Below are 25,126 nucleotides of genomic sequence, written 5' to 3'. Positions count from 1 at the left end.
TTACATCAGAGGCAGGAGAATACCGACCTGGAGAGATAAGTAGTGTGATGGAGGGTGAGGATAACGAGCAGAATGTAAATGAAAAAATAAAATGGGAGGTGTGGAAAGTGTGAATCATTGTGAAGTTTTCGGATGTGGTCTTAGTTGGGAGGATGAATGGTGAGCAAGAGTGGGTAGCTTGGAGAGAGAGAGATGTGTTGAAAGAGGAGGTGAAATGCCTGGGGAATGAATTAAGAAGTGTGAAAGAAGAGATGAAGCAAACGGAAGCAATGAATGCAGTGAATGAGTGAAAGAGAGTTATGGGAATAATAGAAGAGGAAAGAATAGAAACAGCAGAAGAGAGGGAATGAAAAAAATGCAAGGGGGTGCTGGAACCAGGGATAGAGAGATGCCAGGACAGCAGGTAAGTAGGAGAAGAAAGAAAGAAAGTGTTAGAGGACAGAGAGAGAGAGAGTGAGGGATGCAGGTGGGCAAGGAAGGAAGAGAATGGTAGAGGTGTGATGAATTGAGACTCGATGATCCATGGTGTGTAAGATAGAATGCCTTAGGAGTGTTTGGTTGGAGGAACGATAGAAAGTGTGGTTTTGGCAATTAAGAGGGGTGAAAAGGTGGATGAGATGAATATGATGATGAGCATGAATGACCGAATGACTTGAAAGATAGTGTGAATCAAGTGACAAGAGATCTGAGGTTTGTGCTTGAGTTTGTATAGAAAAAGACTCAGAAAGGGAAGATTGTGTGTGTGTATGTGTTGCTTAGATATGATAATGAACAGCTGAGGAGAAGATCATTAGTAATGAATGGTATAATAATCAGAATGTGTCAAAAGAGAGGCTTGGAGTATGTGGATGCTTGGAGGACATTTGAGGACAGAAAGGACCTGTATGAGAGAGAGACCCCTCTTGCATTTGAATGAGGAAGGACATAGGCATCTGGAGAGATTGCTGTTCTCTGAACGAGTCAGTGTGTCAATGCAGGGAAACTAAAATTATCAGGGTGAATGGTAGCAGGGGTGGCCTCTTATGAATCCAGTACAGTCAGTAGGGGGAAATGATAGGTATAGAAACAATGATATTTTTATTCCTTATACTAATGCCAGGAGTTTCTGGAATAAAGGAGATGAATTGGTGGTGCTGATAGCATCAGCCAGTCAATCTCTGAGATATGGTTGACAGAAGATGATATACTAACAGAAATAGAAGTAGCAGGTTACAGCATTTTTCAACAGTATAGTAAGGGAAAATGCGGTGGTGGAATACTGCTTATAATAAGTGATGACTTATGTCCTCTCAAAGTGGAGGATTTGGAGGGCAGTGGTTCGAGGTAGAGGTGGGCATAACAGGATAGTTAGTGGTGTGTTGCTACAAGCCAGGGGGACATAGAGGGTGAAGAACCAAAGTTTAGGCAGTTAAGCTTAGCAAGTGCAACAAAAATTATTGTTATGTGAGGTCTTAACGATGAGGGTGGTCTGAAAAGTTCTCGGCCTAACAATGAAAACACAAATTTATAATTTCAAAATTAATTTTATTTTTCAACATAATCTACCACAAGACTAATACATTTATTCCAGTGATGCTCCAGTGCCATTATCTCGTCCTTGTAGTGGTTCTCAGCAAGATCTGTGAAATGCCCTTCTACAGCTGCAATCACTTCTTGATTCGAAGAAAAATGCTGACCAGCAAGGAAGATTTTTAGTTTTGGTAAGAGATAGAAGTCAGTGGGAGCCAAATGTGGAGAACAGGGTGGATGTTCCAACAACTCATAGTGCAAATCCCTTAATTTTTCCATTGCCAAAACACCTTTGTGGACACGTGCATTGGGCTGATGAAAGATGATTTTTTTTCTTCTGCAAACCGGGTCTTTTCTCATGCATTTTTTCGTCTAGTCTGGTTAAAAGATTGAAATAATATTCCCCGGTTATTGTTTTACCCTTTTCAAGATAATTAATAAACAAAATGCCTCTAGCATCCCAAAACGTCAATGTCATGACCTTTCCTGCTGATGGAACTGACTTTTCTTCTTTGGTGCTGAACAACCAGCTTCTGTCCACTGTTTTGACTGCTGTTTGTATTCTGGTATGTAATGGTGACTCCAAGTCTCATCCATAATAATAAATCAATGCACAAAATCAGTTTTATTCTTGTTAAAACGCTCCAAGCACTGTTCAGAGATTTTTATGGGAGTGCGTTTTTGATCTGCTGTGAACGAGCATGGCACCCATCTTGCGCAAAGCTTTTTCATTTGCAATTCATACAAAATATATCCTACACATTCTTTTGAAATGCCTATGGTCTCAGCATTTCCATATTGTGCACTTGATCAATAATTTCTGGTGTTGTTACACTTTTGGGAGGACCTTCACATAGATCATTTTCAAGGCTGGCGGCCACATTTAAACTCAGCAGCCCATTTCTTAATTGTCAGAAACAAAGGAGAAGAGTATCCATAAACTTTTATGAACTTTGAATGAATTTATTTTGGTTAAGCCTTCTTTTACAAAGAGTTTTATAACCACACGATAATCAATTTTATCCATTTTAAGGAATACAGACAACACTTTTGCTTCAGACAGCTGTATAAAAAAATTACTTGATAGAATGATTTGCAATTTTACATGGGTGCTTATGACAGATGTACCAGCTTGGAAAAAAAAATCTTTCTGATAGTGTTGCCATCTGTGACCGAGAACTTTTCAGACCACTCACATATAGCAGTATAAATTGAGAAGAGGAAACTGCATGTAGTAATAAGGGAATGGAATTTCTAGAAGTCTTGAGGGTCAAATGTCTTGGGCAATGTGTAGTAAAAGGAACACAAGGTTCGGGAGTTTTGGATTTGGTTGTGACATCAGAAGAGCTGTTTATAACTGAGATGATATCTCTGCCCCCCTCCCCCCACCAGTTGGATAGAATGATCATGTGGTTTTGACTTTGAAGATGAATAGACGTGGGAGTATCAAAGAGAAAGAAATGTATGTGGAATTATAAGGCGGGTGATTATAATAGTTTTAGATATCTACTTCGGGCAGTTACATGCAGGGAGGAATTGGAAGGGCGGGATATCATTACTTCTTGGGAAATTGTGAAGGAACGTTTATTAGCAGCCATAGTAAGCTGTATACCACGATTGAAGACGAGGACACAATTTGGCGTAAAGTCAATGACAAACAATATCAAACAGGAACTGCAGGTTAAAAAGAGGTTATGGAAGAGATATAAGGAGTGTGGTAGAAAGCAGATGCATGAAGAATATAAGACTTGGTCCAGGAGAATGACTGGTATGGTAAGGAAGGCAAAACTGGAATATGAGAAGAGATTGGCACTAAGATCCAAAGAAAATCCTAGGAAAGTTTTAGCTATATGGCCAGTAGGAGAAATTATTGTGTAAGAATGATATTGTGAGATGAAAATGGGAATAGAGTGACTGATGCAGAGGACATAGTGGAGTTGTTCAATGAATATTATTGAGGTATTTCATACTGGAGAAGTAGGTATTAATACTAGAGGGATAGGGCAGGTTTAAGTTCGAGGTTTAGAAGTGCAAGGGGAGAGTGTGTTTCAAATACTGAGTACTCTGGATGTCAATAAAGCAGTGGGAGTGGATGGAATTTCATGATGGGTTTTTGAGAGAATGTGCTAAAGAACTGACAGCTCCATTGACCTGGGATTTCAATGAAAGTCTGGCCAAGGGAAAGGTACCCAAGGAGTGGAAGGGGGGTAAGATAGTGCCAGGACCTAAGGGTGGTAGTAGACTGGAAGTGTCAAATTATAGACCAGTTTGTGTTTCATCAGTAGTTGTTAAGATCTTGGAGAAATTAGTGAGGAATCATATACAGTGTTGAGCAGATGAGGTTAATGTTTTCTGTGAGAGTCAACATGGATTTGTTAAGGGATGCTTTTGCTTTAGTAATATGATTGCCTTTTATAATAAAGTGACAATGGTGGTTAATGAGGGAAAAACATATTCTTTTTTTTTTTTTTTGATTTTATAAAGGCATTTGACAGGATACCACATAATAAGCTGATATTTCAGTTGCAGCACATGGGTTTAGATGTCAGGATTGGCTATCTGACAGGTATCAGAGAGTTGTGTATGGTGGTGGGGAGGGGGACAATATGAAGGAGGCAGAAGGTCCCACAGGTCTCAGTACTGGGATCTGTATTGTTTAACCTTTATATCATTGACATTGTCAGTGGATTGCAGGGTAATATTTGGTTGTTTGCGGATGGTGTGAAGCTGGGAAGGGTTATTAGTAATAGTGCAGATGTGGTAGTCCTGCAAGAGGATTTGAATAAACTGACACATAGACAAATGAATGGAGGTGTCAGTTTAATGCAACAAAACGTAGGCTTGAAGTTTGGGCTACATTGATGGGATGCTGCATACTCTGTTGGAGGAATTGCACTGGTGGAAGTAAGGGAGTCAAGGGATCTGGTGTGTGTGTGTGTGGGGGGGGGGTGATTGATAGAAACCTGAAATTCAGGGATATTTCAAAGGTGGTTGTGGCAACCCAGAGGATTGCTGCAATACTGAGAAGGATGCTGACCTGCAGGGATAAGAGTTGTCATTCCATTGTATAAAGCCCTGATTAGACCTCACTTCAACTATTATTCTTATATTTGGTCCCCAGGATTTGAAGGAGATAAATTAACTGTGGAAACGGTGCAGAGACTGATAACAACGAGTATAACAACGCTGTGCAATGTTAGTTATGAAGACAGGCTGAGGGAATGTGAACTTGACTGCAGAGTTTGGTAGATAGAAGAAGATGATATGATCGAAACTTTTAAACTGTTGAGAGGCAGTTACAGGGTTGCCATTGGGGAGTTCTTTCACTTGGTGGAACAGCGGGAAGGAGCGATGACAAGGAGCCATCCCTGGAAGTTATGAAAGGAAGCTGTGAGCAAGAGGGTGAGGAGTGGTTTCTTTGCATGAATGGTGATTGAACCATGGAATGCATTTCCTGAAAACATGAATGGTCGTTCAAGGAGTGGTATGATAGACCTTGTGTGTGTTCTGGGATGGGCTTCCCACAATGAGTTGTTTGTCTCCATGAAAGCCTGAGCCATAACCATAATAATAATATTATTACACAGTACTTATTACATATTAGTACGTGGGCTGTTCAATAAGTAATAAGACTAATTTTACTGTGGCAAAACCACTCATCACAATATTAATTTCTGTGGAATAAAGAAATGTTGCTGTATGTATTAAAATGTATACGCCATCAAAAGAGGTTGATGGCGTATACGGGCTGATGTGCCAGAGTGTCACGTGACTAAACGCAAGTGCTCATCGGCATGCCTACAAGGTGCGACCAGTCTTTGAAATGGAAGTGTCCTTGGAACAGCGTTATGCGATTAAATTTTGTGTGAAAATAATCAGCATCGGACACTTTTAGCATGATACGTGAAGCTTTCCACGATGAAGCAATGTCGAGGGCAAGTGTTTTTCGCTGGCATAAAACTTTTAAGGAAGGAAGGCAAAATGTGGAAGATCTTGAACGTGAGGGAAGACCTTCAACGTCCATCACAGAGACAATGATCAACACAGCAGCGATTATCATCAAGCACGTCAAAAGGAAGCGTCCATTGCTGAAGAATGGCTTCTTATTGCACCACGATAATGCAAGGCCACATATTGCTGGTTGTGTAGTGGACGCTTTGCAGAAGAACAACACAGATATCCTACCACACCCTCCATACAGTCCTGATCTCGCACCGTGCGATTTCTGGCTGTTTCCTCAGCTCAAGAAACCACTAAGAGGCCACCATTTCGAAAGCAACAAAGCATGTGTAAAAGCTGCGGAGGCGGTTTTGAAAGAACTCTCAAAAAACAGACTTTCACATGTTTAAGAAGTGGACACAACGTTGGGACAAATGCATCGTGTCTCACAGTAGTTACTTCAAAAAAGACCATGTAAATGATGACAATTAAAGATAATCTGTTTTCTGTATAAATACAGTCTTATTACTTATTGAACAGCCTACGTACATTACTTGGGGTACTTAAATGCATTAGAATACCATATGCTAGCAATGTAAGTAGGACTGATTATTATAGCTGTTATTGTATTTTTGTGACCAGATTGTAATTTTATTATTTTTATTTTTATTATTTTTTTAAGATTTACTTAGGTCATAATGAAGATGCAGTTTCTGAAGCAATGGGTAACTGCTATGTTGTTCATGCTCATATCACAAGTTCAAATTCAAATGAAGAAAGATTTGTTGCTTATTGCTATCCTGGGGACTTACCAGGATATTGTATGGGTTACAATATTCATGGATTTTTGTTCAGTATTAATTCACTATTTCCATTAATGACGGTTCCAGGCAAAATTCGTAAGTGATTGTAAAATAAAGTTTAATTTATTTAAGATGTAAAATTTTATCATACACAAAATCTGCACAGAAGAAAAAATAATGAAATATCAAAGGATAGTGAAAATATTCAGAGCAGGTTCATTACCATGTTAACAGACTGTAGGTAAATATTGATTCTAGAAAAACCCTCAGTTTGACTACCAATAGACAGAAATGCAATACTTCATCACTCCTGCTTAGTTGTCAACTTTATCTGTAGTATTGTTGCTCATTTTCATCAAAGTGACTCTAATGCATCTCTTCTGCAAAAGAATATTTTCCTAATTGAAGGAAATGTCAAATTGATCTACTTCATTGTTCAGCAAAAAATCACCTATCTCAGAGGCTTGAAATGACTGATGCCATATGGTCAGTAGAGTAAGGATTCTGCTTCTCTCCCTCCCTTTAATCTCCTTTTCATAAAGTATATGTAGCACTGTTCAAAGGCAAGCCAAAAATATCTGTTGGAGACCCAGAACTTTACTGTTGTATCCTCCATTTGAGAGTAGAGCCATAATTCTCAAATGGAGAATTATGGTTCTCAAGTCCATAGTATGTGGGACCAGACCTGATGGTAATACATCAGGAGACTTCATGATCATTTGGCACAGAATTCCAGCCAACTACACACTATGCCTGAAGGGAGTCCCAGTATGTATGGAGGGAGGAAACTGCTGAAGCTATGGCCAACAGGACAACAGGATCTATCTGAATAAATGACATACCCAAGTCCCTCACTTCTCACATATAATGACTTACTTCTTACTTACCTTACTCTGTAATTAACCATTTCACCAAAACCAAACAGAGAGAGTAATAAATAAGTATCTGTTAATGTGCATAATAAAAACCTCCTTGAAAAAATAAACAAAATTATAAAAAAAAAACAAAAAAAAATTCTATTAATGTATAATTCTTTCTTTTAAGGTTAGGGACACAAAACACACACACATGTTGAAATGATTATTTTACTTATTATTAATAAAATAACAATTCACGTTTTGACCCCTGTGTTGAGGTCATCATCAGAAAAATACATGTGTATATGAAAACAAGCTACATTCTCTTGCATTCTACAAAGGTAAATGTAATCTATGCTGTTAATTGATCTTTTACTTACCACTTTTTTTTTTTACCGCTAGAGGTCAGGCTAAGTAAAAGATCAGTTAACAACTTAGATTAAATTCACCTTCGTAGAGTGCAAGAGCATGTAGCTTGTTTACATATACACATGTATTTTTCTGATGATGACCTCCATACAGGGATCAAAACGTCAAAACGAAGAAGTAGGTACAATAAGTAAAATAATCATTTCAACACGTGTGTTTTGTGTCCCTAAATTCGTAAATATAAAAGTGATGTATAATTATTGCTAGCAGACATCCTGATGTAGCATTCTGATTTTGATTAAATCTTCAACAACAGCTACAAATCACTGTCTCTTGTCTACAGTGATTCTTTTATCACAAGGGTTGCACTACAGAATCACTTTGTGCAATCTGATATTCTATGCCAAAGAATGTCAAATCTAGAATTATTTGTTTTTTTATCTTCTATGGTTTAATTCATCTACTTTTTTGAGCACTCTGAAAATCACTCTGTTCTCTTTTGATTTATAGCTGAATTCATCTACTTTCTTGAGCAGCACTCTGAAAATCACTCTGTTCTCTTTTGATTTGTAGCTGAAATATAGCCCCCCCCCCACACACACACATAGTGTAAGTCCACGACTTACATGGATTTCAGTTATATTATTATTATTATTATTAAACAAGACCTCATGGAGTCAAAGACTCATCTAGGAGGTCCTTTTATCTCACACACATCTCATCATACCGTGTCTTAAACACATTCAAACTCTTTGCAGACACCACATTCTCAGGCAAGGTATTCCAATCACTCACAACTCTGCATTAAAAAAACCTGCCTCTCACTCCCCTACTCACACCCTCTTTATACAGTTTCCAGGGATGGCCTCTGGTTCTCCTCTGATCTCCCACTATTCTCTGTAGAAATTCTCCACCATTGATCCTATAGCAACCCCTTGCCAACTTGTAGGTCTCTATCATATCTCCCCCTCTTCCTTCTCTCCACTAGACTCTGCAAATTACATCTTTTCAATCTTTCCTCATACTCGACATTCCAGAGGTCAGAAACTACCTTAGTCAGTCGCCTTTGGACCCTTTCCAACATCTCTTCATCCTTCTGAAAACCAGGTGACCAAATCTGGGCACAATAGTCCATGTGTGGCATAATCAAAGCCTTATACAATGGAACAAGAATCTCCCTACTTCCACACGTCAGTGTCTCCGCATCATTCCCAGAAGTCTTTGTGTTGTCTTCAAAATTTTGGTGATGTGTCCCCTAAATTTTAGATCCTTATCCACTATCACCCCCAGATCTCTTATTTCCTCTACTTCCAATAATATATTCTGACCAAGCATAAATTCTGCATCCCATCTTTGTTTTCCAAATTTTAAAACCTTACATTTTGCAACATTGAACTTACATCCCCATTTGCTTGCCCAATCACTCAATTTATTCGAGTCTTCTTGCAAGGCCACAACATCTTCACTACTCTTTATGGTTCGTCCCAACTTTGCATCATCTGCAAACAACTGAATATCTCCATCCAAATCTTCGCCAATATCATTAATATACAAGTTAAATAGTAATGGCCCTAAAACAGACCCCTGAGGCACTCCACTAGTGACTTTCCTTTTCCTGGATATTGCACCCCCATACACAACTTGTTGATACCTATCAGATAGCCAGTCTCCAATCCAATGCACTAATCTAATATCCAACCCCATCTGCTCTAGTTTGACTGTCAACTTATCATGAGGTACTCTATCAAAAGCTTTTGCGAAATCCAAGTATATTACTGTGTATCCTTCTCCTCTGTCCAAGGAAGCAGTCACTTTATTGTAATAAGTAAGTAGATTACTAAAACATGACCTCCCTTTAGCAAATCCATGCTGTCCATCAAAGATTACCATTGTTGTCAACCCAACTCTGGATCCTAGTTCTCACAAGCTTCTCCAACAACTTAACCACAACACCTGACACACAGATAGGCCTATAGTTTGATGCTTGAGTTCGATCACCTCCTTTATGAAGTGGCACAATCTTGCCCTCCTTTCACTCTTTAGGAACTTGACCAAGTGCAAGACTCATATTAAAAAAATATGTCAAGGCAGGTGTCAACTCTCTGGCACATTCCTTCAAAATACGCAGTGATATATTATCAAGTCCCACAGCCTTATTTACATCTAACTGGTAATTAATTTACGGAATTGACAACGCATATAAAGTAAATTAATTAAAGATAACTTTAATGAATCACTTCTATATTTCGGCAATGTCACATTGCCATCTTCGGGAACATAAAGATATGGTATGTGCACTAAGGAACTAACAAAGCAAATGAGGAAGAAAATAAGAACTAATTTTGTTCCTAAAGTCCTAATGGTGCCCTCTTGCGGGCTGATTTGGTAGTCTTGGCAGTTGGTCTGAAGTTCTCAAAATGAAAGTCTCCCAAATTTGGGGCAGTTTCATGCACCCAAATTTGTTGAGGTTAGGAACGTTTTTTAGAGCTGCTGAAGATTCTTTGAATAGTCTTTCGTATTTAAACTTGCTGCGATGGATTATTTTTGTCTTCTTCCAACGAATTTTATGGTGGGTATCTAAGGCATGGTCTGCTAGCCCAGAGCGGCTGTACTGGTGAAAACCCCCACTTTAAAGCCAGTATAGAAAACCTCACACTCCAACACACTGACATAATGGTCAGTTTTGACGTCTCCTCCCTATTCACTAATGTCCCACTCAAAGAAACCTTTGAGCTCATCCAAGCCAAGTTTCCTCCCGATATCTCAGCCCTATTTCAGTTCACAATGAACTCAGGCTATTTCGTTTGGCAAGGAAAGTTCTACAAACAGATAGAGGGGACAGCCATGGGTTCACCACTTTCCCCACCCTTGGCCAATTTCTTTATGGAGACATTTGAAGAGAAAGCCTTAAACTCCGCCCCACAAAAACCCACTATTTGGCTTCGTTATGTGGATGATGTGTTTGCTCTTTGGCCACATGGCTCAGATACACTCCACTCTTTCCTAACACACTTAAACAACCAACATCCCAGAGTCCAGTTCACCTTAGAAAAAGAGGAAAACAACACCCTCCCCTTCCTAGACACTTTAATCACCCGCCAGCTTGATGGAACTTTGGTTTTCTCTGTTTACAGAAAACCCACCCACACTGGCAGATACATTCACCAGCAATCCCACCACCACCCCCCCTCACAACAATATGGGGTGATAAAAACACTATATAACAGGGCAAAATTAATCTGCTCAGATGACAAGGCCCTGACTATGGAACTAAACCACATCCTCAACACTTTCTTAGCCAATGGCTACAACCCCAAAAAAATCCAAAAAATACTAAAACCTATAAACCACAACCCCCCCTCCCCCCCTCCACAATAAAGACTACACCAAGTCTATTACTATCCCCTACATCCAGGGCACCTCTGAAAAAATAACTAATATCCTCAAAAAATATGACCTTACTTCCTGTTACAGACCATATAAAAAGTTGGCATCCCTTATCCGCTCTACCAAAGACCAACCACTTCCCCTAGACCTACCTGGTGTATACCAGGTCCCTTGCAGCTGCAAATTGTCCTACTTTGGCCAAACAGGCAGAACAACAAATATCAGGATTTCAGTACACCAAGACTACATCCGGTTTCACCAGTACAGCTGCTCTGGGCTGGCAGACCATGCCTTAGATACCCACCATAAAATTCGTTGGAAGAAGACAAAAATAATCCATCGCAGCAAGTTTAAATACGAAAGACTATTCAAAGAATCTTCAGCAGCTCTAAAAAACGTTCCTAACCTCAACAAATTTGGGTGCATGAAACTGCCCCAAATATGGGAGACTTTCATTTTGAGAACTTCAGCCCAACTGCCAAGACTACCAAATCAGCCCGCAAGAGGGCACCATTAGGACTTTAGGAACAAAATTAGTTCTTATTTTCTTCCTCATTTGCTTTGTTAGTTCCTTAGTGCACATACCATATCTTTATGTTCCCGAAGATGGCAATGTGACATTGCCGAAATATAGAAGTGATTCATTAAAGTTATCTTTAATTAATTTACTTTATATGCGTTGTCAATTCCGTAAATTAATTACCAGTTATGTCTAACCAACGTATAAGTCTTGCTACCAGAATTATTTACATCTAGTTTACTCAACTCCCCAAATACCTCTTGCTCACTTACAGTCAGTCTCCCCCCCCCATCATCAACTGCTCTTAATCTCTCCATGAAGTTACATTCACAAGATTGAAAGATCTCTATGAACTGCTCATTAAGTATCTCCACCACACATTCTGCAACAGCTGTCTTTATACCATTTCCTCCAATCAATGTTATCCTTCCATAATCATTCTTTCTTTTGCTGGCTACATATCGAAAGAACTCCCTAGGATTCTTTTTGGCTTCATTAGCTAACTGCTGTTCATACCTTTCTTTAGCTACGCTCACCAACCAAGTCACCCTCCTTGCCTGGTCTTTGTAGACCTCATGAAATTGGTTACTTCCACTTCTTTTATGCTGCCTCCACAATGCCCTTTTTCTCTGTATTGCATGCTTAATCTCTTTATTCATCCATCTCACACCTACCTTATTTAACCTTCTCGCCCATGGTATACATTTAGACATTGCATCTACTAAATAGTTTTTGAAAATCCCCCAAGCTGCATTGATCTCTTTTCCAGCTAACTCCTCATTTCACGCTACACCCGCAAGCTGTCTCCTGAACTCTTCATAATCACCCCCCTTGTAGTTCCACATATACCTTTTTTTCACAGGGGTCCTTGCACTGCTGGCAACCACCCAGGTAATCACCTCATGGTCACTTTCACCAATTGGTGGATGATTTGACACCTCATTGATAATTACATCCTCCGATGAGAAGACCAAATCCAAAACCCTTAATCCTCGTGTGCCCTCTGTTACATACTGTCTGAGGTAGTTATCCCTCAAAAACTCAAGAAACTCATTTTCTTTACTTCCAGTTGCAATTATAACAAGCTTCGGAGTGAGCTTGCAGCCATCCCATGGCAGAACATATTGCAAGGGAAAGATGTTAGCAGTGCTTGGGATAAAATCAGCGGGTATCTGAGGAAAGCAATATCAGATTGTGTCCCCATGGTCAGGAGGTCAAACAAGGCAGGCATTAGATGGATGAGCAGTAGTATCAAGCTTGAACTACAAAAAAAGAAAATGTTATGGAGAATTTACAAGGAGAAGGGCGATCAGGACACCCATGAGCAGTACAAGGCTCAAGCTAGGAAGGTTACCAGCATAGTAAGAAAAGCTAAATCAGATTATGAGAAGACCTTAGCCAAAGAGATCAAGGGTAATCCCAAAGAGTTCTTCCGCTATGTGGCAAGTAAGAGGAAGAATGACTTCGGAAGGATAACCTTAGTGGGTGCTGATGGTATTGAGGTGACAAAATCAGATGTAATAGTCGAGTTACTGAGTGATCACTTCTCAAAAGTCTATCACCCAAGTGAGGATATCTCTATACCTATAGCAATACCTAATGTGAGAATTGAAGCTAAAGAATCAGAGGTATTAAATATATTGCGAAACTTAAATGCAAACACTGCGGTAGGCTTAGATGGAATATCAGCTCGGGTGTTGCGTGAATGTGCAAATGAATTGTCAACCCCTCTTACCTGAATATTTAATTTAAGTTTGAACTCTGGTATGGTCCCTAGGGAGTGGAAGTTAGGCAAAGTGGTTCCTTTGCATAAGGGTGGCTCTAAAACTGCAGTATTGAATTACAGACCAATCACCATCTCAGGAGTAGTGGTAAAAGTATTGGAAAAGTTGGTTAAAGACAAAATTCAAGAATGGGTGGATCAGGATATGATACTCTATAGAGGCCAACATGGTTTTGTTAAAGGTAGATCCTGCCTTAGCAATCTATTAACTATCCATAATAGAATAACATCAGAGTTGGACAAAGGAACTGGCTACACAGTGGTACTTCTGGATTTTGCTAAGGCTTTTGACAGGATACCCCATAGAACACTGTTACGCAAATTGGAGCAGATGGGAATGGATATTAAATTGGTGATATGGATAGGAGAATGGCTCAGGGAGAGATACCATAAGGTGGTGTATGGAGGAGCCGAGTCCAGAATGAGGCAGGTGACCAGTGGTGTGCCTCAGGGCTCTGTGCTTGGGCCAATGTTGTTTAATTTGTATATAAATGATATAGGAAACGGCTTAAAGGGAGATATTCAGTTGTTTGCTGATGATGCAAAGTTGTGTAGTGCAATAAAAAATCAAGCTGATGTTGAAAGTTTGCAGGAGGATTTAAATAAGCTGGTAAAATGGGCAAAAGAAAATGGATGTCAGTTCAATGTGGAAAAGTGTAAAGTCTTGCATTTTGGGATTAAAAGATTACCAGCTGTGTACTACATAGATGGAAAGGTACTCCAAGAGATTGATGAGGCTAGGGACTTAGGGGTATTGGTAGATAAGGAGATGAAGTTCAGAGGACACATTGCTAAGGTGTCCAAGATTGCACATAGGATTACTTGGTTGTTGAGGAACACACTGACATCCAGAGATAAAGAGGTTATTATTCCCCTTTATAAAGCATTGATACTTCCACATTTGGATTACTGTGCTCAGGTCTGGTCACCTGGATTCCTTGGAGATGAGGAGGCTGTGGAGAGGGTTCAGAGAAGAGTGACCAAGTTGGTGAGTGATATAAAAAATGTTCCCTACGTTGATAGATTGAGAGCTTGTGGATTGCAGAGATTGGTTGATAGGCGAAGAAGAGGGGATATGATAGAAACATTCAAATTACTAAAAGGTTTTTATAGGATTGATGCAGGGGAAATGTTTCAGCTGTGTGATAGTGATGGAAGAACAAGAGGTCATCTCTGGAAATTAAAGAAGAGTGTGGTTAACAAAGGTGTCAGAACAAGGTTTTTTGCCTGGAGGGTGGTGAATGAGTGGAATTCATTGCCTGACTTTGTTGTGAGCTCTTCATCTGTAAATGAATTCAAGAAGAGATATGACAGATATTGTTTTGCTAGTTTGGGTCTCCCGCAATGAGTCTACTGACTCCATGGAGATACCCGTAATAATAATAATAATAATAATAATAATAATAATAATAATCCCTTCATTCCAGTCTATATTGCCATAATTAAAATCACCCATAATGATCACATTTTCTTATTTGCTTGGCTTATTTGACTATATATTTCACTATCACCACCATCCACATTACCAGGTCTATAACAACATCCCACCAAGTATTTGATTCTATTCACCTCTATCTCACACCATACTGCTTCAAAACCACTGGCCCTATTTCCCTCTTGCATCTCTACCTTGTATGGACATAACTCTTTCTCTATCATCAATAGCACTCCCCCTCCCTTTTTACCCCTTCTATCCGCACGAAACACATCATACCTTTCCATCTCTATTCTTGTCAGGATATCGTCCTCATCTAACCATGTCTCACTTATTATGATTACAGCTATTTTGCCTGCTTCAGTTTAGGAGTACCCCTGTTTAAATGTCATTGGCTATTTACTCATGGATTCTTAGGGCATTATGAGTATAGATGTACTAAAAAGTATATGTAGCCTAAGGAATAGAAAATTGCACATACCTTTTTCTAGGTGTTGTGGCTTTTCCTCAGTCTGCGATGTCGAAAACTGCAGTGTGTGTGTTTGGGGGGGGGTAGGCAGTTTGGTAGAATAAGTTAGAAAAACCCGGGTTTTTTTCGTAACATATAGAAACATACACTTTTATATAGGGTGGGGAAAAAGTGAAAGGGTTAATTTTTTTAAAATAGGGAGGGGGAAGGGGAAAGGTGGTTGACGGGGTGTGGACCGTTTCGACTATTCGTGGTCATCATCTGAACACATTGGGAAAGTCCTTTCCCAATGTGTTCATTGGGAAAAAAAAACCCGGGTTTTTCTAACTTATTCTACCAAACTGCCTACCCCCCCCCCCACACACACTCTGCAGTTTTCGACATCGCAGACTGAGGAAAAGCCACAACACCCAGAAAAAGGTATGTGCAATTTTCTATTCCTTAGGCTACATATACTTTTAGTACATCTACACTCATAATGCCCTAAGAATCCATGAGTAAATAGCTAATGACATTTAAACAGGGGTACTCCTAAACTGAAGCAGGCAAAATAGCTGTAATCATAATAGTTTATAAAGAGGAGTAACATGGGAGTTTTCCCAGAAATAATATACATAATGTCTCACTTATTCTGACAATCTCTAGGTGCACAGACGCAATTAGTGCAACCATTTCATCCGCCTTGTTTCTTATACTTCTAGCATTGGTATACAAACACAACAGCTCATTTCTGGATCTACAGCTAGTTCCACTGACTCGATGTGATCTCTCCATGCTGGACCGGGGCCATTTCCCTTTCTGCTTCTTCATTTTAGAACCCTTTGCAATTCCATCTGTTTCCTCTTGATCCCTGGTCATCCCATTACTTTCCTGCCTACACATGCTCTCACCTCCTCTTGGAGCATCCACCTTTCTCACGCTGTGTACCCCTGTCCACCCTGAGCCTCCCCGTTTCCTTGCTCCTCTTGCACACCCATTCTCTTATTTTCTATACTCATTCCACTCACTTCCCCATTCATTTTCACTTCTTCAATCTCTCCTGCCTTACTCTCCTGCTCTTCCACATCACTCCCCTCTTGATCTGCTTCATTCTCTCTATTCACTTCTCTACTTTCCAGCAGCAGTCTCTCCAAGCGACTCACGCCATAACCACTCAAATGCAGTCCATCACTCCCATACAGCTCACTTCGTCCCTCAAACTCGTTCCACACATTAACAAACTGTACTCCCATCTCCTCACACATTTCAGCCAGAATATAATTCATAATCCTTGCCCTCTGCCTCATTTCATCACAATCATACCTAGGCAACACACTGACTACCCTTCCTGTCACACTATTCTCTTTTATCTTTCCAAGCAGTCTCCTGACATTCATTTTGACATGCTCTTTGTTCTCTCTCAAATCATTTGTACCAATTAATACAATTAACTCTTTTGCTCGCTCCCGCCTCATATTCAATGCCTCAATCACTCTACTCATTTTACCGCCTGGAAAACATAACTTGTGCATTTTATCCTCTAGCACACCTTTAATAATGGAGTCACCATAGAACACCACTCGCTCATCTTTCGTTAACTCTTTCATGCCATCATGGTTTATTTTAATAGTTTTGACCTGAATTCTCTTAATTTCATTCCGCATCCATTTCATTTCTTGCTTCATCCAATCCAATTCACCTTCCAAACCTCACGACACATTCTCTCTATCATTAAATCTTTCTAACTTTCTAACTCTCAACCCGCTCTTCTCACTTTCCCTCTCATTCATCCTTCTTTGTTTCCGTACTTTCGGTCCAACATACGTCCAACTTTCACTATCATTCTCCTCATTTTCACATTCATTTATCTTTCTTTGTTTCCGTACTTTCGGACTAACATGCGTCCAACTTTCGCTATCATTCTTCTCACTTTTACTGTCATTCATCTTTCTTTGGTTCAGTACTTTCGTTCCAACATGCGTCCAACTTTCGCCATCATTCATTCTTTTTTCGCTATCATTGATTCGTTCGATTTTTTTTACTTGCGATTTCTGCATCACGCCATTTCTACTTTCATTCGTTCTCTCACTTTCGTCCCTTTTAACCTCCATTACGGTTGTCAAATCGCTTTTTTTCTTTTTTCCTGATTTTTTTAATATTTTTTCACCTCTCTTTCAAACGTGCACTCACGACACAATCGGTACTAGCACTTTCTGTCATCAATTTCATATTCGCATTCATCAGTTCCTCGTTCAGGTCACACTTCGCACACATACTTCTTCCATCCGCACTAAACATCCACAAATCATTTATGTAATCGAAGGAATACATATAACAGACCTCACACTTAATGAAACGACTGAAATCTAAATTAAAATCATGGAATGACAATGCCGCCGCCATTTTTTTTTTTTTTTTTTTTTTTTTTTCTTCTCTGCAGGTTACTAGGTCTAATAATAACGATTTCGTAATTTAGTTTAGGCAAGAAAAATCCACCACACTAATAATATCGGTAGTGTACAACGTTTACAGCCGCTCTTACTTAAACAATTACGCATATATACTTAATTATTCCTAGTAAAACTTATCTGAATCAGGAGCTCTTCAAATCGCGTCCGCAGCGCTTGGCCCACTAGCGCCCTCCATGTTATGCAGAATTGTGCATATGCGGTTGCACTACTTTAGTTAACTTAAGACTAGCAACACCATCTATTATCATTCACCATTTTGTGAATATAATAGATGGCTAAAACATGCATGTTGAAAGTCTTCAGGTTAGGTAAGATATTAAAAGAGAAGATATTATGGATTCAGCCATATTTTATAGCCAAATGTAGAAAGAAACTTATAAAAGGTTTGAAAATTTACCAGAGAGCTTGTAGAAGTATATATATATATAAGGGAATATTCCAGGGAATTGACAGTAGCATTGGCTTGCCTGTTTAATAAAAGTCTTGCAACAGCACAGGTTCCAAGGGTGTGGAAGGAGGGTAAAATTGTTCTGCTGCATAAAGTGGTGATAAGGCTGCAGCTTCAAATTATAGGCTAGTCTGTATATTTGAAGTTCTGGTGAAGGTACTGGAGAGATTGGTGAGAAATAGGATACAGAAATGCAGTACATTAACGAAGGTATGAAGCACCTGTGGCAAGTGTCTAACTTGCATGCCCCCCCCCCAACCCAAAAAGAACAAAAATTTTGAAAAATTTAGTAACAAGTTAAATTTTATTAAATGCAATATGTTAAATACTTACTATTAACCCATCAAAATGAGTTGCAGTGTATTGCAGAATTTCTGTGTGTGTCTAAAGCGGCATATTGCTGAAATTTAAAAATACAATATAAAATAGCAGACTTTTATATCTATTTATGTTTCATCATCATCAAATTCCTGCCATGTAATCTCAAGGGGTGTACAGGATATGATAGTACTACATGAAAAATTTACATCATTACTAACTTCAATATAATAAATTTAGTTTAATCCTTTATCCAAGTGTGAGCAAACAAAGTTTGCGCCTGAAAATATTTTCAGGACTGTAGCAAGGTGGTGCAACTTGGAGCAAAGGTGGACCAAGCTCTCATCACTGCTTGTCTTAATATCTCCCACCATGCAAAGCACATGTCCTTGTGAACATGTATAATGCTATACATTGAGGGAAGAGCCACTACCCCAGACCGGTTTCGAGCTTTAATGAGATCTCGTCAGTGGGACGGAGACCCAGAGGTAAATGAATCCTCTGTACACTCTGGTGTCCTGCACCAGGGAGAAAACATCACTATCAACAATAACATAGTCAATGAGATTTTTCTTATTCCTTGCCTCTTCTCTCCATGTGAATTTGTGTACATTTTTATGTTGGAATATGGTGTTAGTAATAACCAGTCCATGTCCTGAGCAGAAATCCAACAGGTATTTGCCATTATTATTAGTTTTGCTTTTTTCTCCAAATTTTCCCAAAATATTTTTGTATCTCTGACAATCATTTCCTACTCTGTTATTTAGATCCCCAACAAGGTTTTCATTGTGTCAGTTGTTTTCTCTAAAGCCTCAAAAAATTCCTCCACTTCTGCCTTAGTACAACCTTCTGTGGGACCATAGGCACAAATAAGTCTCATTGTCCAGTTCCCCCATTCTGATATTTGCCCACATCAGTCTACTTGAGATTGAGGGAACTGGACAATGAGACTTATTTGTCTCATTGTCCAGTTTGTTGAATACTATGGCTACTCCTTCTTTTCCTTGATTGTCATTGCCTGAATATAACATTTTGTATTTATTGCTCAGAAAGATCTCGCCAGTTTTTTTCTTTTTTGTTTCAGTCACCCCATTATGTCGATCTGGTACTTATCTAATTCCTCAGCTAGCTCCATTGCTTTGCCATTCAGGCTTCTTATGTTGATAGTACTGATCTTTAACTCTGGTGATGTTGAGTCGGGGGTGTGTTTTCAGATTTGTTCCAGTAGCTGACTTTTCGTTGTTCCCTGGTGAAAACAACAGGTGGTCTTGTTTAACCAGGCAACGCCTATGCCGACATGAAATTTTGTCATGTTGTACCATCATTTTGCATTTTGGTTTTAGCCAATAAGAATACAATTTTGTTCAGTATCCAGGTAGATACCCAACAGGGTGCCCACGAGAAGGTGAGGATTGGACATTAGGTCAGAAGCCGTGGTCGGTTCTCCGCATTCCTTTAAAGGCTATGTGGAGGTCTCCTCTCAGTTATACAGCTTTGACCCTTAAGCACCCCCTATTTATTTATTTTTTATGTTTTGGCCCCAAATCTAGTTGTGCCTGTGGTGGGTTCCTCTTTCACCACTCACTCGTTATGGCACTGCAGAAATGGGTTAATAACAGCAGTATTCTCTGTGGTTATCAGCATGATTTTGTTAAGCAGAGACCATGTTTCACTAACTTACTTATGTACTATAATCTGTTGGTATAGTGGATAGAGGCATACGAGTAACATTCAAGTGCATGTTTGGGTTGAGTGGCAGAGATGAAAAAAAAAAAAGTTCTGCTGAGGCAATATTCTCTCCTTGCTGGCCTGGTTGGCCAAGTGGTTAGCATATCTGCTCTCCATCCAAAAGGCTGCAGGTTCAAATGCCATGAGCATGGATGTTTGTGATTGTAAGTGAAAATACTAGTGGTGGTGGTGGTGGAGGACAGTAGATGGCATTGGTGTAGATGATGCGGTTCGCTGTAGTTAGAGGATAGAGTGGTGGAGAAGAAGAGTTGCGGAGTAAGTGTCCTCCCTCGATGAGTTTGGGACGCCATGGAGTTGTCAAGTAATAATAATAATAACAACAACAATGTGACAAATACCTTGGACAGGAGAAATGCATACAAAGTGATAGACTTTTGATAGACTACCACACAACAAGCTGGGTAAATAAATTAAAACAGATGGAATTGAATAAGAGACTTCTGAGTTGGGTTAGTGACTGGCTGTCAGATAGGTAAAAGAAAGTTGTATATGGGAGTGTGGTATCCTGAAATTAAAGAGAAAGGTCACTAATGGCGTGCCGCAGGGGTCCCAGTTTTGGGACCATTGTTGTTCTATTTGGATGTTAATGATATTTGGATGGGTTTAACTAGTGATATCCAGCTATTTGTAGATGCAAAACTGATGAGAGCAATGCAGAATCAAGAAGATGTTATTACCTTGAATAGATTGCATGAATGGGTAGGTAAGTGGAACTGTCAGTTGGACATTGCAAAATCTAATGTTTTGAGATTTGGTAAACAATGATGGGATGCAAAGTATACACTTGCTGGGGAAACTTTAAAGGAAGTAGAAGAGATCTAGGAGTGGTGGTGGACAACGACCTGAAATTCAGGGACCACATTGCTCAAGTTGACATCACATCGGATAATGGCAATGATGCAGAGGACTCTGACATGCAGAAATAGACTGGTTATGATGCCATTGTATCAGGCCTCACATGGATTATTGTGCACAGATTTGGTCACCAGGTTTTCAAGGTGAAGAGGATATGTTGGAAAGGGTCCAGAGAAGATTCACAAAGGTCAGTGGTCTTTGGAATGTGGAGTACGAGGACAGATTGTGAGAATGTTACTTGCAGATCCACATTCCCTCTGACTCTCTTCATAACCAACATTCCAGACTGCTAATATCACTTTAGTCATTCATCTTTGGATCCTCTCTAATATTTCCACATCACAGTGAAAACCAGGTGATCAAATCTGAGCACAGTAGTCCATGTATGGTTGGACCGGTGCCTTACATAATAGCACCACTACCTCCTTATCTTTACATGTCAATGTACTTTTTATCATAGCAGCAATACAATGTGCAGTCTTTGCAGCACTTGCAATGTGGAACTTTAGTCCACTGTCTAAATAAAAGTTGTCCTTTCCATCAGTCATCATTTTATGAAGGGGAATTTTAAAATGTTGCAAAAGAATATTGGAATAATTTACTTAAAAGAAATCTTAGCATAAGCATTTATTCCCAGTCTTGATCTATCAAAGTTCCTTTATTTGTAATCAGTGTACAGTGTGCACAATAGTGTAATTATTATTATTATTATTATTATTAAACAAGACCTCATGGAGTCAAAGACTCATCTAGGAGGTCCTTTATCTTACATACACATCTCATCATACCGTGTCTTAAACACATTCAAACTAATTGCAGACACCACACTCTCAGGCAAGGCATTCCAATCACTCACAACTCTGCACGAAAAAAACCTGCCTCTCACTCCCTTACTCACACCCTCCTTATACAGTTTCCAGGGATGACCTCTGGTTCTCCCCTGATCTCCCACTATTCTCTGTAGAACTTCTCCACCATTGATCCTATAACAACCCCTTACCAACTTGTAGGTCTCTATCATATCTCCCCTCTTCCTTCTCTCCACGAGACTCTGCAAATTACATCTTTTCAATCTTTCCTCATACTCAACATTCCAGAGGTCAGAAACTACCTTAGTCAGTCGCCTTTGGACCCTTTCCAACATCTCTTCATCCTTCTGAAAACCCGGTGACCAAATCTGGGCACAATAGTCCAAGTGTGGCCTAATCAAAGCCTTATACATTGGAACAAGTATCTCCCTACTTCTACATGTCAGTGTCCTCCGCATCATTCCCAGAAGTCTTTGTGTTGTCTTCACAATTTTGGCGATGTGTCCCCTAAATTTTAGATCCTTATCCACTATCACCCCCAGATCTCTTATTTCCTCTACTTCCAACAATATATTCTCACCAAGCATAAATTCTGCATCCCATCTTTGTTTTCCAAATTTTAAAACCTTACATTTTGCAACATTGAACTCACATCCCCATTTGCTTGCCCAATCACTCAATTTATTCAAGTCTTCTTGCAAGGCCACAACATCTTCACTACTCTTTATGGTTCGTCCCAACTTTGCATCATCTGCAAACAACTGAATATCTCCATCCAAATCTTCACCAATATCATTAATATATAAGTTAAATAGTAATGGCCCTAAAACAGACCCCTGAGGCACTCCACTAGTGACTTTCCTTTTCCTGGATATTGCACCCCCATACACAACTTGTTGATATCTATCAGATAACCAGTCTCCAATCCAATGCACTAATCTAATATCCAACCCCATCTGCTCTAGTTTGACTGTCAACTTATCATGAGGTACTCTATCAAAAGTTTTTGCGAAATCCAAGTATATTACTGTGTATCCTTCTCCTCTGTCCAAGGAAGCAGTCACTTTATTGTAATAAGTAAGTAGATTACTAAAACATGACCTCCCTTTAGCAAATCCATGCTGTCCATCAAAGATTATACCATTGTTGTCAACCCAACTCTGGATCCTAGTTCTCACAAGCTTCTCCAACAACTTAACCACAACACCTGACACACAGATATGCCTATAGTTTGATGCTTGAGTTCGATCACCTCCTTTATGAAGTGGCACAATCTTGCCCTCCTTCCACTCTTTAGGAACTTGACCAAATGCAAGACTCGTATTAAAAAAATATGTCAAGGCAGGTGTCAACTCTCTGGCACACTCCTTCAGAATACGTGGTGATATATTATCAAGTCCCACAGCCTTATTTACATCTAGTTTACTCAACTCCCCAAACACCTCTTGCTCACTTACAGTCAGTCTCTCCTCCCCATCATCAACTGCTCTTAATCTCTCCATGAAGTCACATTCACAAGATTGAAAGATCTTTATGAATTACTCATTAAGTATCTCCACAACACATTCTGCAACAGCTGTCTTTATACCATTTCCTCCAATCAATGTCATCCTTCCATAATCATTCTTTCTTTTGCTGGCTACATATCGAAAGAACTCCCTAGGATTCTTTTTGGCTTCATTAGCTAACTGCTGTTCATACCTCTCTTTAGCTACTCTCACCAACCAAGTCACCCTCCTTGCCTGGTCTTTGTAGACCTCATGAAATTGGTTACTTCCACTTCTCTTATGCTGTCTCCACAATGCCTTTTTTTTCTGTATTGCATGCTTAATCTCTTTATTCATCCATCTCACACCTACCTTATTTAACCTTCTCACCCGTGGTATACATTTAGACATTGCATCTACTAAATAGTTTTTGAAAATCCTCCAAGCTGCATTGATCTCTTTTCCAGCTAACTCCTCATTCCATGACTTAGTAAATTCTGGTTTTCAGTAAAATGTGGATAGTCATTGAATGAACAGTCCCTTGTTGTTTTTGTAACATGCTAGATTTCATTCAGAGTTGTCATTAGATCAATGCTTCATTGCCAGGAGCATTGAAATACCCACTAAACTATGAATATATATGCTCAAAGAAAGCAATTAAATGTCACAGCATTCTAAGGGATTGTAATCTGAGCAGTCTCATCTTTCTTAAAATATTTGATCCAGTGGCCAGTTATGGCTAAGTAATTTGGGATTTATATAAACTTAATTTGGTAATGAAGGATTGTTAATCTCATCTCCATAGTCTGTGTCTGTCAGTATGTGTGTTCTCTGGCTGGTTGCATATAGGTACACCTGGGTTGGCAGATGAAAATCCTGCATCCTCCACTTGCGACTGACTAAATCACCTTCATTTGACAAGTCCCTTAAAAATTTCTAGTGAAATGGAAGGAATTTTTAAAAGGTTTCGTTTTTTTTTCAGCCAAAGGGCACCATCATCATTACTAAATCGGCACTGTCTAAACAATTTTATTCTTTGTGGATAAATGCTTTGTAAATTCAGATGACTTCTTTGAGAAAGAATTGCTGAAAGTAACATTTGATGTGATTTATAATCAGGCTAACCTAATTAGCCTGATTATAAATTGTCATGGAATTGGCAATTTCATGACAATTACCTATTCTTCTCAATGTTCATCTTCAATTGAACACTGAGAAGAATGTCATCTGCTTTTAATATTGAAAATTAATGAAAAAAGATTAATAAATTCTTGTCAGGTTGCAGTTTTCTTGATATCATGGTTTAAAATAAAGTAAGAATAAAGTTTTGTAACTCTTGAAAACAAAGAGATAATTATTATATAGATTATCTGCATTATCATGATGAAAGTTATTTTTTTGTAGCACCTCATTTCTACTGTAGAGCTCTTCTTGCATCACATAATGTAAAAGATGCACTCAATATTTTGCAGAATGTAGGAAATGGATGTTCTAGTGGCTTTAGGTATGAATTCTGTTGAAGAAAGTTTTTTTTCCCTCTTTTTTAGTATAGTACATTTATAGTAGAGCATTTTTTTAGTATGCTCGAAATTTTACTTAAAATGCAACACACTTCGACTAATTATTAGATACATTACCTAGCACGTGTGCTGGGGAAAATATTCTGTGTGACTGAGAATATGATATAATTCTCAGTATGATAAAATTGTGAAAAAGAGATACTAGAAACATTTCAAGTATCTAGATACTAGAAACACCCTACAAAGTGTTTAACTGTAAAGCATCATAATTGCTAAATTAATGAGAGTGTCAATGTAGTATGTATATACAAGTATATGGCATGTATGGGAAGGTGATTAGAGAGAAGAAAAGAAGAGACACCATTTGGTGTTGATAAATGCAGGCATGTACCGAAATGATTTGGTAAAAGCCTGAAATG

At 39.0% G+C, this 25,126-nt stretch overlaps 1 protein-coding gene across 4 annotated transcripts in view; it reads left to right on the top strand.

The window, feature by feature from the left end:
• Positions 1-25,126, top strand: part of LOC150097032 (beta-alanyl-dopamine/carcinine hydrolase-like) — a 165,096-nt gene that overhangs the window by 118,387 nt on the left and 21,583 nt on the right. For all 4 annotated transcript variants that reach the window (XM_090408508.1, XM_090408511.1, XM_090408510.1 and 1 more), the window contains exons 6-7: positions 6,131-6,347; positions 24,592-24,691. In XM_090408508.1, the coding sequence (XP_090264634.1) occupies positions 6,131-6,347; positions 24,592-24,691 (317 nt within the window). The remainder of the gene's footprint in view (positions 1-6,130; positions 6,348-24,591; positions 24,692-25,126) is intronic.

This window comes from Typopeltis vanoorti, chromosome 18, assembly GCF_054136105.1.
Source record: "Typopeltis vanoorti isolate ZY-2024b chromosome 18, IOZ_Tvanoo_1.0, whole genome shotgun sequence".
NCBI classification, from domain to species: Eukaryota; Metazoa; Arthropoda; class Arachnida; order Uropygi; family Thelyphonidae; genus Typopeltis; species Typopeltis vanoorti.
Note: the sequence above shows the minus strand (reverse complement) of the source record. Positions and strands in the feature narration are given on the sequence as shown.